At 41.2% G+C, this 13,039-nt stretch overlaps 1 protein-coding gene across 4 annotated transcripts in view; it reads left to right on the top strand.

Moving 5' to 3' along the window:
- The first annotated feature begins 3,116 nt into the window (after positions 1-3,116).
- The window catches only part of CCDC175 (coiled-coil domain containing 175), a 74,252-nt gene continuing 64,329 nt past the window's right edge, over positions 3,117-13,039 (top strand). For 2 of the 4 annotated variants that reach the window (XM_070797681.1, XM_070797682.1), the window contains exons 1-2: positions 3,396-7,463; positions 12,821-12,956. In XM_070797681.1, the coding sequence (XP_070653782.1) occupies positions 7,358-7,463; positions 12,821-12,956 (242 nt within the window). In that variant the 5' untranslated portion in view covers positions 3,396-7,357. Of the gene's footprint in view, positions 7,464-12,820; positions 12,957-13,039 lie in introns of all 4 variants that reach the window. The other 2 variants (XM_070797683.1, XM_070797680.1) reach the window with 2 other exon arrangements.

Raw genomic sequence — 13,039 nt, 5'->3', positions numbered from 1 at the left:
GTTCTGAAGCCTCTTCTCTCCTGCCACCTGCACAGAAGCTGGAAACTCAGATACCCCTTGTCCTAACCTCCCTTTGATGGGCAGCCAGTGTGTAGGACTCTGGTCAGATTTCCTTCCCTGATGGAAGAGGAGAGGGAGGGGCTTCCACAGGTGGATCCTTTCCACTCTTTCCCCACTTTGTACAAGGGCATGACGTCCGGGGTTGCAGTAGCCATCTGTGACCATAACGCAATAAGCCTAAAGGTGAAACACAACATGCCAAAAGGTGGCAGGGCATTAAGATAAATCCTACTGATCAACCTTGATGGGCAGACAGGGCCATGTGCCTGTGTTGTTGTTATTCAGTTGCTAAGTTGTGTCCGGCTCTTTGCAACCCCATGGACTGCAGCATGCCAGGCTTCCCTGACCTTCACCATCTCCTGGAGCTTGCTCAAACTCATGTCCATCGAGTTGGTGATGCCATCCAACCATCTCATCCTCTGTCGTCCCCTTCTCCTGCCTTCAATCTTTTCCAGCATCAGGCTTTTTCCATTGAGTTAATTCTTCGAATCAGGTAACCAAAGTATTGGAGTTTCAGCTTCAGCATCAGTCCTTTCCATGAATATTCAGGACTGATTTCCTTTAGGATTGACTGGTTTGATCTCCTTGATGTCCAAGGAACTCTCAAGAGTCTTCTGCAACACCACAGATCAAAAGCATCAATTCTTTGGCACTGAGCCTTCTTTATGGCCCAACTCTCACAACTGTCCATGACTAGTGGAAAAACCATAACTTTGACTATATGGACCTAATATGGGCACATACCCTTTCATGGATCACAGCCTTGTTGTGGCAAAGGGCTCGCATAATTCAATGAAGCTCTGAGCCATGCTGTGCAGGGCCATCCAAAATGGACAGGTCATAGTGAAGAGTTCTGACAAAACATGGGCCACTGGAGGAGGGAATGCAAACCACTCCAGTATTCTTAGCACAAGAACCCCATGGACTGTATGTACCCACATTAGTCCCTGTATTTGTTATCATTAGGGTCAGAGTAAGGAAGACAGACTCTATTTTCTTGAATTTTTACTCCTCAGGAGGATTTGAGCATAGTCCAGTATTGAACCATCAGAGATCCTTAAATTCTGAGCAGAGCAAAGCATTGAAACATGCAACCACTTCCTATACATGAGATGTTTAACCAAGACTGGGACCTTGACCTGGTTTAACCCAGGGTCTAGAAACTCAACCAAGAAGTTGAGGTTTTCCCTAGAGGTACCAGATTTATGCAGAGGCAGGAACAAGAGCGTGTCATCATCAAATACCATATAAACCTCAAATACTGTAGGAACTGCCAATATACCAGAATACAGGATCATCAACACTCCTGTGCAAGTTAGGGGTCAAACTCATGCAGCAGCTGGATTCTTTCATGACCCTGTCAGCAACAGGGGAAGCAGAAGCAAACCTGCTTATCATAACTAAATAAATGTCAGCATGGGACTGGGGTATTCTAATGTGCTGTTCTGCTCCTGAGTTAAAGTCTGCCTGAAAAATATTGACTGGAAGAGAGAAGTGTCTGTTTATGTCACCAGAGAAAAACAGGAGAGAAGTCGGGCCTGACTTCTGGCCCGGTGAACACCATCTATGGCTACTGAAGGATAAGAATGCTTCTTCATGCTCTCAACTATTTTAAGTTTGTGTATTTTCTTTTTAAAAAAGTTTTTTTTTTTTTTTAAAATAATAATAAAATGCTTTACTGTCTTTTGTAATTACAAAGGTATGCAACGCCCCCTCAGGGATTGGCCTCACTCATAGACAGTGGAGAACAATGTGATCCAAATGAAGTGATAAGTAGGGAGAATATTCTGGTGACAGCAAAAAGGTTGGCTTAGGGTGGTCCAGTCAGGATAGTTCAAGCAGAGGAATTTACCACAGGAAATTTGCTACAAGGGCTATAGAAACCAGAGGGAAGGAACATAAAGAAGATCCCAGAGACCAGAAAGCTGCCGCAAATCTGGTCCATGCCCACATGCCTGCACTGACTGATATACAGCTGGAGACTGCTAGAGGCACTGATTCCCACTCTTGCCACCTCGGGAGCCGCCAAAGTTGCTGGGACACAGTCGATTGCGGTGGCCTGAAACTGCCACTCCAGGGGATGGCTTCTCTGCCAGCTAATCTCCCAGCAGTGTCTGCAAGCAGCCAACAAGTGTGTTTGAGGAATGTGGTTTCTAGACATCCTCCCCCTGACACACAGAGAAAAACACAGAAGGGCAGGGATAGATCTGAATGTCAAATCTTGCAGAAGGGACCCAGGAAGGAGGCCAGGATGTGGATCTCCATGGAGGAAGGAGGCCTGGATTCTGGAGCTAGCTCTGCTGTTGATGTGCTGTGTCCTCTCCAAGGCGGTATAGCACAATGATCCAGGACATACATATACTCTGTGTCCTCATAAGCAAAGTGGGGAATAACACCCACCCCAAAGGATGGTTATGAGGGTTAAATAGGATACTGTGGGTGAAGCAGGACAAGGCCTGCAAGATAGTCCCATTCAACAAGATAGTTGTTATGTTATTTTCCCTTTGATTTCAATTTCAATCTGTAAAGAAAAGTGAAGAAGGAGGGGTTAAATCATCTTTGCTACTCTCTAACCAGCCAGAGGAAAGAGGAACTAACAGTTACTCTCAATCTGAGCCTGATTCAGGGCTGGATTTTAGAGACACAGAGAAAAATTAATAATATCCCTGCCTTGAAAGAGCTCACAGTTGAATGAGAAAGCAGAAGAAATTCACTGATTCAAGGTAAAATGTGCTCAGGGTAGAAGGTCTCCAGGGAAAGGTCTTGAAGAATACAATGATGGGTTTTGTAGCATAATGGAAAGATTTACACAGGCTCCACTTTAAACTCAAAATGATTATCTGGTGACCCTGGGCAATTCACTTAGTCATCCCTGCCTCAGTTTCTTTGTCTGTTTAAGTGGAGATTATAAAAGAACTTTCCTTACATAGCCGGTGTGGACATTAGGGAGCTGTACATAAAGCTCCTTCCTTTAGTACCTAGCACTGAAATGCGCTCAAACATGATCAGATTCCCGCCCCCCCCCCCCCCCGCCCCCGCCACCCCCCGCCCCGGTCCGTGAGAAGGGCACAAGTGTTCAGCTACAAGGCCTGAACTAGAGAAATGGAAATGCAAAGAGGAAATGACGGCTAAAGAGGGTCTCATAGCTACAAGATGCCTTAATTATTGTGGATAAAGTTAGAGAAACTGGCTAGGCACCCACCCCAGGTGAGAGGCACGAGCTGGCGCACTGCCTCAGCGTCCCCGTTGCCCGTGGCAACCGGCAGTCCTTACCTCTGGCCTGGTCGAAAATGCGCAAGAGCAGTAAGATGGCTCTGAGCTCCTGGTCCCCGGAGCTAGGGTTAGGCAGTGAGAAGGCGCTGCCGGTGGCCGCCGTCTCCACTGGCCCCTCCCTGGAATTATGCACCTTCCCCTCCACGCTGGGCTCCTCGGTAGCGACCGACGCTCTTGAGCAGCTCCTTGTTGTGGGTGAGCGGCCCTTGGGCTCTCAGAGGGACATCTCCGAAGTGGTGCTTAGAGAGCATGAAGCGGAAACCCTAGAGGGAACCTTCTCCAGCTGGTTGTGGGGGAGATGGGCGACAGAGTGGGACCCGAGGCTCAGCTCACACTAGTAGCTGGTGACAAATCCCAGACAAATCCTGAACTCCCAGGCTATTGCCGTTTCCTTGTAATTAGAATGCCCAACTGCATTTAGGCTATGTGTTTAATTTCACTTCGTCTCTTTCTTGCTTTTTCTTGGCAAGTTAACTTTCTCCAACACTTAGTCATGGCAAACTGGAGACTTTAACTGGTAAATCAGAAAGTGAGTGTTCAAGAAGCTCCTGTTGCCTTAGGCAAGGAACTGTGTATTAAGCACAAATACTTTTTCTGCTAACAATTTCTGGACTGTCAGAAAATTTGTCATAGGAGAAAGCTTCATTATGCTTTCTTGCCCTAAGTGTGAGTTATAAAATATGTAGCTATCCAGTCCAGTTGCAAGTGGGAACATGCTTGTACTCATTCATTCCATAGAAGAATCGAAAGGAGATAATGAAGGACAGGAAGTCTGGCGTGCTGCAGTTCATGGGGTCACAAAGATTCAGGCATGACTTATCAACTGAACAACAGCAAGCCAAGCATGCCTGTCCCTCCCTAACACACACTTGCTTGGAACCTCAGGAACTGGTTTTCACTCGGTTTGAGAACTTAGTCCATTAAGAGAATACAAGTTCCCTGGAATGAAGGACAGAAAACAGCATTTCTTCTGGGAGGTGAGGATGGCCACTCAGGGCATGGACTCTGGAGTCACACGCTTTGTGTCTGAATCCAGACTCAATCAGTGATAGGTTCTGTCACCTAAAGCACATCACATAACCTCAAGTCTTAGATCTCTCACTTGTGAAATGGGAAGCATCATGGAGTTATAGCAATCAATTTAGATTATACAAACATGTGAAAAATTAAGCTTATCAAACTCATGCTGCACATGAGGATGCAGGCCTGGAATCTGTTTAGACAGAATTTGTATAATGCGATGGTGACAGAGCCAAGGTGAGTGGAGTTTCCTCTGTTGGCTCTCCTCTTCCTTTTTTCTTTTCCTTCTTCTCTGTCTGCATGTATCTTGTCTTCCTTACTTTTGTGAACATTTTCCAAACCTCTCTTCTCGTGTGTTTTCATCTTACAGTATGTGAGAGAAAGGTAATATCTTTTATATGGCAGTGAATGAAAGGGGTTAAAAACTCTTATCTAACTCACACCTACCGGTTTCACAAATATTTACTCTCACCCCATGATCAAAATACTGGCACAGAAGTGAAAATGACATGATGGATTTTTAAAGAATTAAGTGTTTTTTGGTAAAATATTACATTTAGGATATATATATGTGTGTGTACATATATATATATATATATATATACACACACACATGAGGAGAACATGGCAACCCACTCCAGTATTCTTGCCTGGAGAATCCCCATGGATGGAGGAGCCTGGCAGGCTACAGTCCATGCGGTCACAAAGAGTCAGACATGACTGAAGCGACTCAGTAGCAGCAGCAGCATATATATACATACAAATATATATATGAAGACTTTCTTAAGCCCACATTATGGGCATGTTATATTTATCCCTTTCATAAAATATTTATTGAATTATTGAATTTTTTGTCCTATACTATACAGATTCCTTCTTTCTACCATGAATTATACAAAGGTGGAAACTTAAGAGGAGGCTGGCCTCAAGAAACATGAAGTATATCCCTAAATTTGTACACTGTAAAATAAGAAATAATAAGTACAAAAGAGATTCATATTATTTACTATAAAAATTAAGAGAAGATGTAATTTTCAACTGATTAAGCATTTGAGCTAGACCTTTAAGGGTTAAATAGGATTTGGATAGATAAGTAAGAGATCTTAATTTTCTGATTTTTTTTTTAGAACAATCACTGCAAAGTGACTATTTTAAATGCAATGAAGAAGCTAAGAACTTTCTTAAGGACGTTGCTATCGCTGTTAAGAAATTGGTATTGTATTACCTATAAGAGCTACTTTTTCAATCTTCCACTTATTTCTTCTTCAAACTTTAATTTAGTACCAACTCTGTTCAACGTACTTCAGTAGATGAATAAGGAAAATATTTGCCCTGAATGAAAATTTCTCTCAGTTTACTAACATTTGCACCAGTGTGGATCAGCCGTGGATTGCTGCCCAGTTTCCCAGGCAGAGCACTGAGTTAAGGACCTGTGCTATGCAAGAGGGCAAGACTGTTCAAGAGAAGAGGCCCTGGTGATAACAGAGCTCAGTTAAGAGTGAGTCACGTGCCATCAATATGTGAACATTGCTTAAAACCAGCAAACAACCTCTGGGATAAACTGCATGCATAGTGCCAATTTTCCCAAGTCTCTATAAGCACTTCCTCACAAAACTGGTGAAAGATTGTTCGGGACTTACTCCATTAACATAGACAGTGCTTTTCAATGAAAGCAAACAGGTTCTCTTTCAGTTATGCTAACTGGGCCCCATCAAAGTAATATTTAAAGACTTTCCTTTTGAAGTGTCACAACCATGTCTATTTGGCCTTGGCCCTGAATGATATTTCAGAAAGGTGACATCCCATTTGATTTAAAAATATTGAGTAAAAATCTCCTACGTATCAAATATCTTAAAATGTAGAAATATGGCTATAAAATAAATGAGTCTACAGATTGCTGAAAAAAGTTAATCTCGTTACTTTGTATTTTTATGGAATTATACGTAGTTGTACATGTATACTACAGAATTCGATTTTATAATCCCAGTAAATTAAGTACATATATGTAAACACTGAGAGTTTGTGTGTGTGGTACTGCGTTGTGATCCTGGGAAACCTTTTCCTCGTTTTGTTCTTTTATTAAAATGTTATGTCTTTCTCCAGGATTTGAAAAGTTCAAAGTATTTATTTTGGCTTATTAAAGTATTTAGCATGTCTCCATATACCATATGATCTGTGAAATCCCTTAAATAGAGATAAATCCTCTCATTTTTTACGGTAACATTTTCACTATAATAAAAACATTGTGTGTTTACCATGGGAAAGTTAAGGAAAAATAGACAAGCAAAAGGAAGAAAGTGTAAAAAACATCATGATCCCACCCTAAAATAATCATGATTAACTCTTTGATGGATGTCTTTCCTACTTTCAGGATATAGATGATGCCTGTATTGAATTTTATTTTTTACCAGAAAAATGATCATACTAAATATACAGTTAGTTAACCTGCTTTTTATGATTCATAAAATATAATGGCACTTTTTCAGATCATAAAGAACTATACCCACTACCACCATTTATTTGAAACAGTTTATCTGTTATTTCCACTATCAGATTATCAATTTTTTAAATGTTTTTCCTTTTTTTAAAATAGTCCCACATATATATCCCCACCTGACTATTTGTTTGGATTTTTAGGTAGATATTAGAAAACTATCATTCTTTTTATACCTAAGCATGCTTTTACAGTCATGTCCCAGTTTATTAAGATTTTTCTCAGTGTCACTCTTTTTTAGGAGTCTTTCCTAAAACAGAACACACACATAGTGAAAAAATAATTTCCGAGTAGAAGAAATTAAAAGATAAATGAAGAAAGATACCTTAAAATCTGATTGGAGAACAATTATTTCCCACTTTCTATTCCAAATAAAAATGACAGCAAAAGATGTTTACTGAAAAGCAAATTTTGATGTCTGAAAACATTTGTGGGCATTGTTTAGGAAATCAATCTCATTATTTTAATGTCTTAACTTTTTAAATATGTAACTTACATTTTCAGGAAGAAATGAGAAAGTCCACAATAGATCTTCTGGAAATTGAAAGCATGGAACTCAGCAGATTATATTTTGTATTGGAAACTCTTCCCACTAGTGTTAGCAGAGAACTGGAAGGTATTTTGAGTTTATTAACTGTAGAAATTTAGTTTATCTTATAAGGCAGTAATCTAGTACTTGTAGCAAGATGAGTTGAATAGTTATTCCATATCAAAAAATATCCAGAAAGAGTATACAAGACACATACAGTGAGATCCAAAGTATGTTTCCCTTTTAAGTGGGATAACATATATGAGTTGAATTTATATAATTATTATAAATAGGCTAAAGTCAATATTTGTCCTTTTGTGACTGGCTTATTTCACTTGGCATGTCTTTAAGGGTAATTCACGTTGTAGCATATGCCAGAATTTCTTTTACAGATGAACAATATTCCACTGTATGTATATACCATGGTTTGTTTATCCATTCGTCCATCAGTAGACCCTTGCATTATTTCCATTTTTTAGCTATTGTAAATTATGTAGTTACAAAATAATAAAAATAACAATTATAATAGTAAATAACAGTGCCATTACAAACGTGTGCTTATATCCATTGTATCAAGTGTGCAAATAAGTCTCTCCTTCCAACTCTTTGGGTAGAAATTTAGAAGGGAATTGCTGGATTGTATGGTAATACAGTAATTTTGTGTTTCATTTTCCAAGAAGCTGTCATATTGCTTTCCACAGTGACTGCACCATTTTACCTTCATTTGCACAACGCAAAAGCATTCCAATTTTTCTACATTCTTGCCAGCACTTGCTATTTTCTGTTTTTGTTTTAAATAACAGCCACCCTACTGGATAAGAATTGCTGTCTCTTGTGGTTTTGATTTGCATTTCCCTAATGATTAGTGATGCGGAGCATCTTTTCATGTGCTTATTGGCCATTGGTATATCTCCTTTGGGAAAATGTCTGTTTATTTCCTTTGCCCATTTCTTAATTAGGTTATTTGCTTCATTATTGTTGAGCTGTGGGAATTCTTTATACATTCAGGATGTTAACCCCTTTTCAGATGTATAATTTGCAAGGATTTTGTCCCATTCAGTGGGCTACTTTATCACTCTTGTTGATAATGACTTTTGATACACAAAGGTTTTTAATTTTGACATAGTCCCGTTTATCTATATTTTCACTTGTTGCCTGTGCTTTTGGTGTCATATCCAACAAATCATGGCTAAATCCAATGTTATGAAGATTTCACCTATGTTTTCTTCTAAGCATTTTATAGTTTTAGCTCTTGTATTTAGGCCTTTAATCCATAGTGAGTTAAATTTTGTATTTGTTGTAAGATCAGACTCCAACTTTATTTTTCCAGCTGCCAGGAGTGTTGGCTGAAGCTCATAGCTCAGTTCCTCTGCAGGAATTGTCCTTGACAAAAGAGAAAGGCTTCAGTCCAGGTTACAGCCTCCCCTAGTGCTCCCTGCGTTCAGTGACTGCTCACCGGGGGAGCACAAGGTTCCGCCTCTCTCCATCACTGTAGAGTACCTCCGAAGTGTCACTGCAGCTTCAAAACTCATTATCATTTAAACCCTCCACCCTTCTGCAACTCTTATCTCCTCAGAGGAGATGTTCCCCAGCTCTATACAAATTTAAAAATTTGTTTCCTAGGGAGCCCAACCTAAAACAGTGGTCTAAATAAACTGAAAAAAAAAAAAAAGATTTTTAAAGTAGCTGTTCCAGTTATCCATTTATTGCCTTGCAGCTCCGAATCTACCTTCATTGTCTGCTCTGTCATAAGACAGTTGGGTCCTGTAAGTTTCTCCCTTTGCTAGTAGGCCCAGTATTAAGCTCTGTTAGTACAGGGCACTGGAGGGACACTAGAGGAAGAGGGGGTTCTCTTCGTGTTCCAGTGTGCTCAGCTTGGCCAGCTCCTGCAGTGCGGGTAACTTCTCCCAGCAGCGTGCAGCAGCCCTCGGTGCCCGGAAGCTCCCACCCATATGCCTCGGGCAGCTTCATGGTGGATTGCTACCAGTGCGGCACCTCCCTGTGAAGCTTCTCTGGCACTGTTTGCAGTGAGTTCTGAAGTGTAGCAGTTCCCTGTGGGCAGGTCTCCCCAGTGCCCCCAGAAGCCATATTTCTAGTAAGTTCTGCCAACCCAGCATTTCATGAAGTTCTTTGCCATCCAATGATCCACAGCCCTCTTCAGTGGGGTCTGGATCTTGGGACTGGAGGTGCTGCTTCCTAGAAGGCACTCTCTCGGCCTTCGGGATAGTGCTGCTCCTTGTGCTGGGTATTGCTGAATTCTTTAGAGTCCTCTGTGTGTGCTGTGCTAAACTGCTTCAGTTGTGTCTGACTCTTTGCGACCCCATGGACTGTAGCCCACTCGGCTACCCTGTCCATGGGATTCTCCAGGCAAGAATACTGCAGTGGGTTGCCATGCCCTGCCCCAGGAGGTCTTCCTGATCCAGGGATCGAACCCACACTCTGCACTGGAAGATGGATTCTTTACCACTAGCGCCACCTTACTTTCTTACTATTCATTCTCTCATTACTCTAATTCTCTGAAGTGAAGTGAAGTGAAAGTCACTCAGTTGTGTCCTACTTTTTGCAGCCCATGGACTGTAGTCCATGGAATTCTCCAGGCCTGAATACTGGAGTGGGTAGCCTTTCCCTTCTCCAGGGGATCTTCCCAACCCAGGGATCAAACCCAGGTCTCCTGGATTGTAGGCAGATTCTTTACCAACTGAGCTAATTCTCTGATCAGATCAGATCAGATTAGATCAGTCGCTCAGTCGTGTCCAACTCTTTGTGACCCCATGAATCTCAGCACGCCAGGCCTCCCTGTCCATCACCAACTCCCCGAGTTCACTGAGACTCACGTCTATCGAGTCAGTGATGCCATCCAGCCATCTCATCCTCTGTCGTCTTCTCCTCCTGCCCCCAGTCCCTCCCAGCATCAGAGTCTTTTCCAGTGAGTCAACTCTTTGCATGAGGTGGCCAAAGTACTGGAGTTTCAGCTTTAGCATCATTCCTTCCAAAGAAATCCCAGGGCTGATCTCCTTCAGAATGGACTGGTTGGATCTCTTTGCAGTCCAAGGGACTCTCAAGAGTCTTCTCCAACACCACAATTCAAAAACATCAATTCTTCAGCGCTCAGCCTTCTTCACAGTCCAACTCTCACATCCATACATGACCACTGGAAAAACCATAGCCTTGACTAGACGAAACTTGGTTGGCAAAGTAATGTCTCTGCTTTTGAATATGCTGTCTAGGTTGGTCATAACTTTCCTTCCAAGGAGTAAGCATCTTTTAATTTCATGGCTGCAGTCACCATCTGCGGTGATTTTGGAGCCCCCCAAAATAAAGTCTGACACTGTTTCCACTGTTTCCCCATCTATTTCCCATGAAGTGGTAGGACTGGATGCCATGATCTTCGTTTTCTGAATGTTGAGCTTTAAGCCAACTTTTTCACTCTCCACTTTCACTTTCATCAAGAGGCTTTTGATTTCCTCTTCACTTTCTGCCATAAGGGGGGTGTCATCTGTATATCTGAGGTTATTGATATTTCTCCTGACAGTCTTGATTCCAGCTTGTGCTTCTTCCAGCCCAGGATTTCTCATGATGTACTCTGCATATAAGTTAAATAAACAGGGTGACAATATACAGCCTTGACGAACTCCTTTTCCTATTTGGAACCAGTCTGTTGTTCCATGTCCAGTTCGAACTGTTGCTTCCTGACCTGCATACAAATTTCTCAGGAGGCAGATCAGGTGTTCTGGTATTCCCATCTCTTTAAGAATTTTCCACAGTTTACTGTGATCCACACAGTCAGTCAAAGATACAGTTAATAATTCCTGATGTTAAAATTTCCCTATTCAATGTGAGATTTCTATCTCCCAATTAGACTCTGAATGATATAGTCAGTTATGAAACAATATGCTCAGTTAGTTGACAGGGAAAATCCAGCAAACTCCTACATGCTGATAAAAAATAAAACTTAAAAGAATCTGTGCTCAAAACAGAATTAAGAATGTTTTTGTTTTATTTTCTTCGGTTGCTTTTTTTTTTTTTTTTTTTTTTTACTATCCAGTTACTTTTATAAGCAAGACAAATATTTTAGAAGGGAAAAGAAATACTGTGCTAATTTATAAGGTCTTTGATATACATAAAATACTTAACCAAATAAATTTAATTGGCCTTGTATTATGAAGCTTTTCAACTCAAAGTATGGTCCTTGGATCAGTAGCATCAACCTCACCTGGGAGCTTGTTACAAAATGCAGAATCTCTAGGTCCTCCTCAGACCTGCTATATCAAATTCTATATTTCAACAATACCCCCCAGGTGATGTATATGCATATTCAAGACATAAAGTTTGAGAAGCCCTACTACAATGGGCAATTTAACTTATAACCTATGAAAAAAATAATTTAGTTCTCTCAGGGGAGCTACCAGTTTCCAGGGAATTTGTTGCATAGAAATGATAGCCCAATACTCATTTTTAAACAACAGTTCAAAAATTCATGCATTTTCATCATCTATATCTCAAGCACGGAGGTGATCCTTTGAAGTCTTCTGTGATTTAAGCCTTATGTGATTACACAGATATGTTATTTATTGATGGATAATTTAGTTTTTTTTAATACACTGGCTTCCCCAGAAAGCAGAGCTAGAAGCAGTGGCTTTTGCACTTTTATTTATTTATTTTTAATTTCAGTACTCTATTTATTTATTTGGCTGCTCCAGGTCTTAGCTGTGGGACTCAGGATCTTCAATCTTCATTGTGGCATTGAGGATCTTTTTTACTTTCTGCATGCGGGATCTAGTTCCCTGACCATGATGGAACCCAGGCCCCCTGCATTGGGAGCATGGAGTCTTAGCCACTAGACCACCAGGGAAGTCCCTGCACTATTATTTTATTAGGACATACAGTCCAGGTGGATGAGAGTGGGATAAGGAACCAAAGCAGGAAGAAGGGAGAGTTAATATGGAGGCAATATGATGCTGACTACTGGTGACAGCAACTAGTTAAGTACGAGAATATGCCCCCAGGACACAGTGGTACCCCTTCTCAGGAACATCCAGGCAGTCCACTGGTGCATGCTTGCCACATCTCCCAAACTTGGCGTTACACATACACGAGGGGTGTGAGTATCTCAAGATGTCCCATAGTAGAGGTGACAGGAAAGTCCTGGATAGCTGAGAAGTGGATAGGACAGGCAGGAATCAGGAGCTGTCAGACTGCACCAGTCTAAAGTTGTGCAGAGCTCATAGAAAGCTGGTCACTGACCACAGCAGCAGCTGAAATTAGGGATATAATTGATAGGTGAGATTGAGAGGGTCCAAAGAGGTGAGGGAGAGGTGTCTGATCCAGAACATACTTAGAAGAATATTTCAAAGAAAGACATAATTTGTTTATGACTTGAAAGGTCAGTATCTACAATTGTGCAGTTTCTCAAATAACTGAGTAACATTTCTTCCACTTTTAAGAATGTGTCAGGGATGCACGCAGAGTGAATCTTGTTGAGATGAGTGAACTACACACAAAAATTACAAGGATAAATGATGAAATTGAGTTTCTAAAGAAGAAAATACTCCATCTGCAAACAGATAATACAGCTCTAGGGTAGGTATTTTTGTTTGTTTGAAGAAGTCAGGGTCTGGGGATAAAGTGGGAAATTTTTCTTAAGGGATTTGTCCTCTGGTCTG

The sequence above is a fragment of the Bos indicus genome, chromosome 10 (genome assembly GCF_029378745.1).
Source record: "Bos indicus isolate NIAB-ARS_2022 breed Sahiwal x Tharparkar chromosome 10, NIAB-ARS_B.indTharparkar_mat_pri_1.0, whole genome shotgun sequence".
Taxonomy (NCBI): domain Eukaryota; kingdom Metazoa; phylum Chordata; class Mammalia; order Artiodactyla; family Bovidae; genus Bos; species Bos indicus.
Note: the sequence above shows the minus strand (reverse complement) of the source record. Positions and strands in the feature narration are given on the sequence as shown.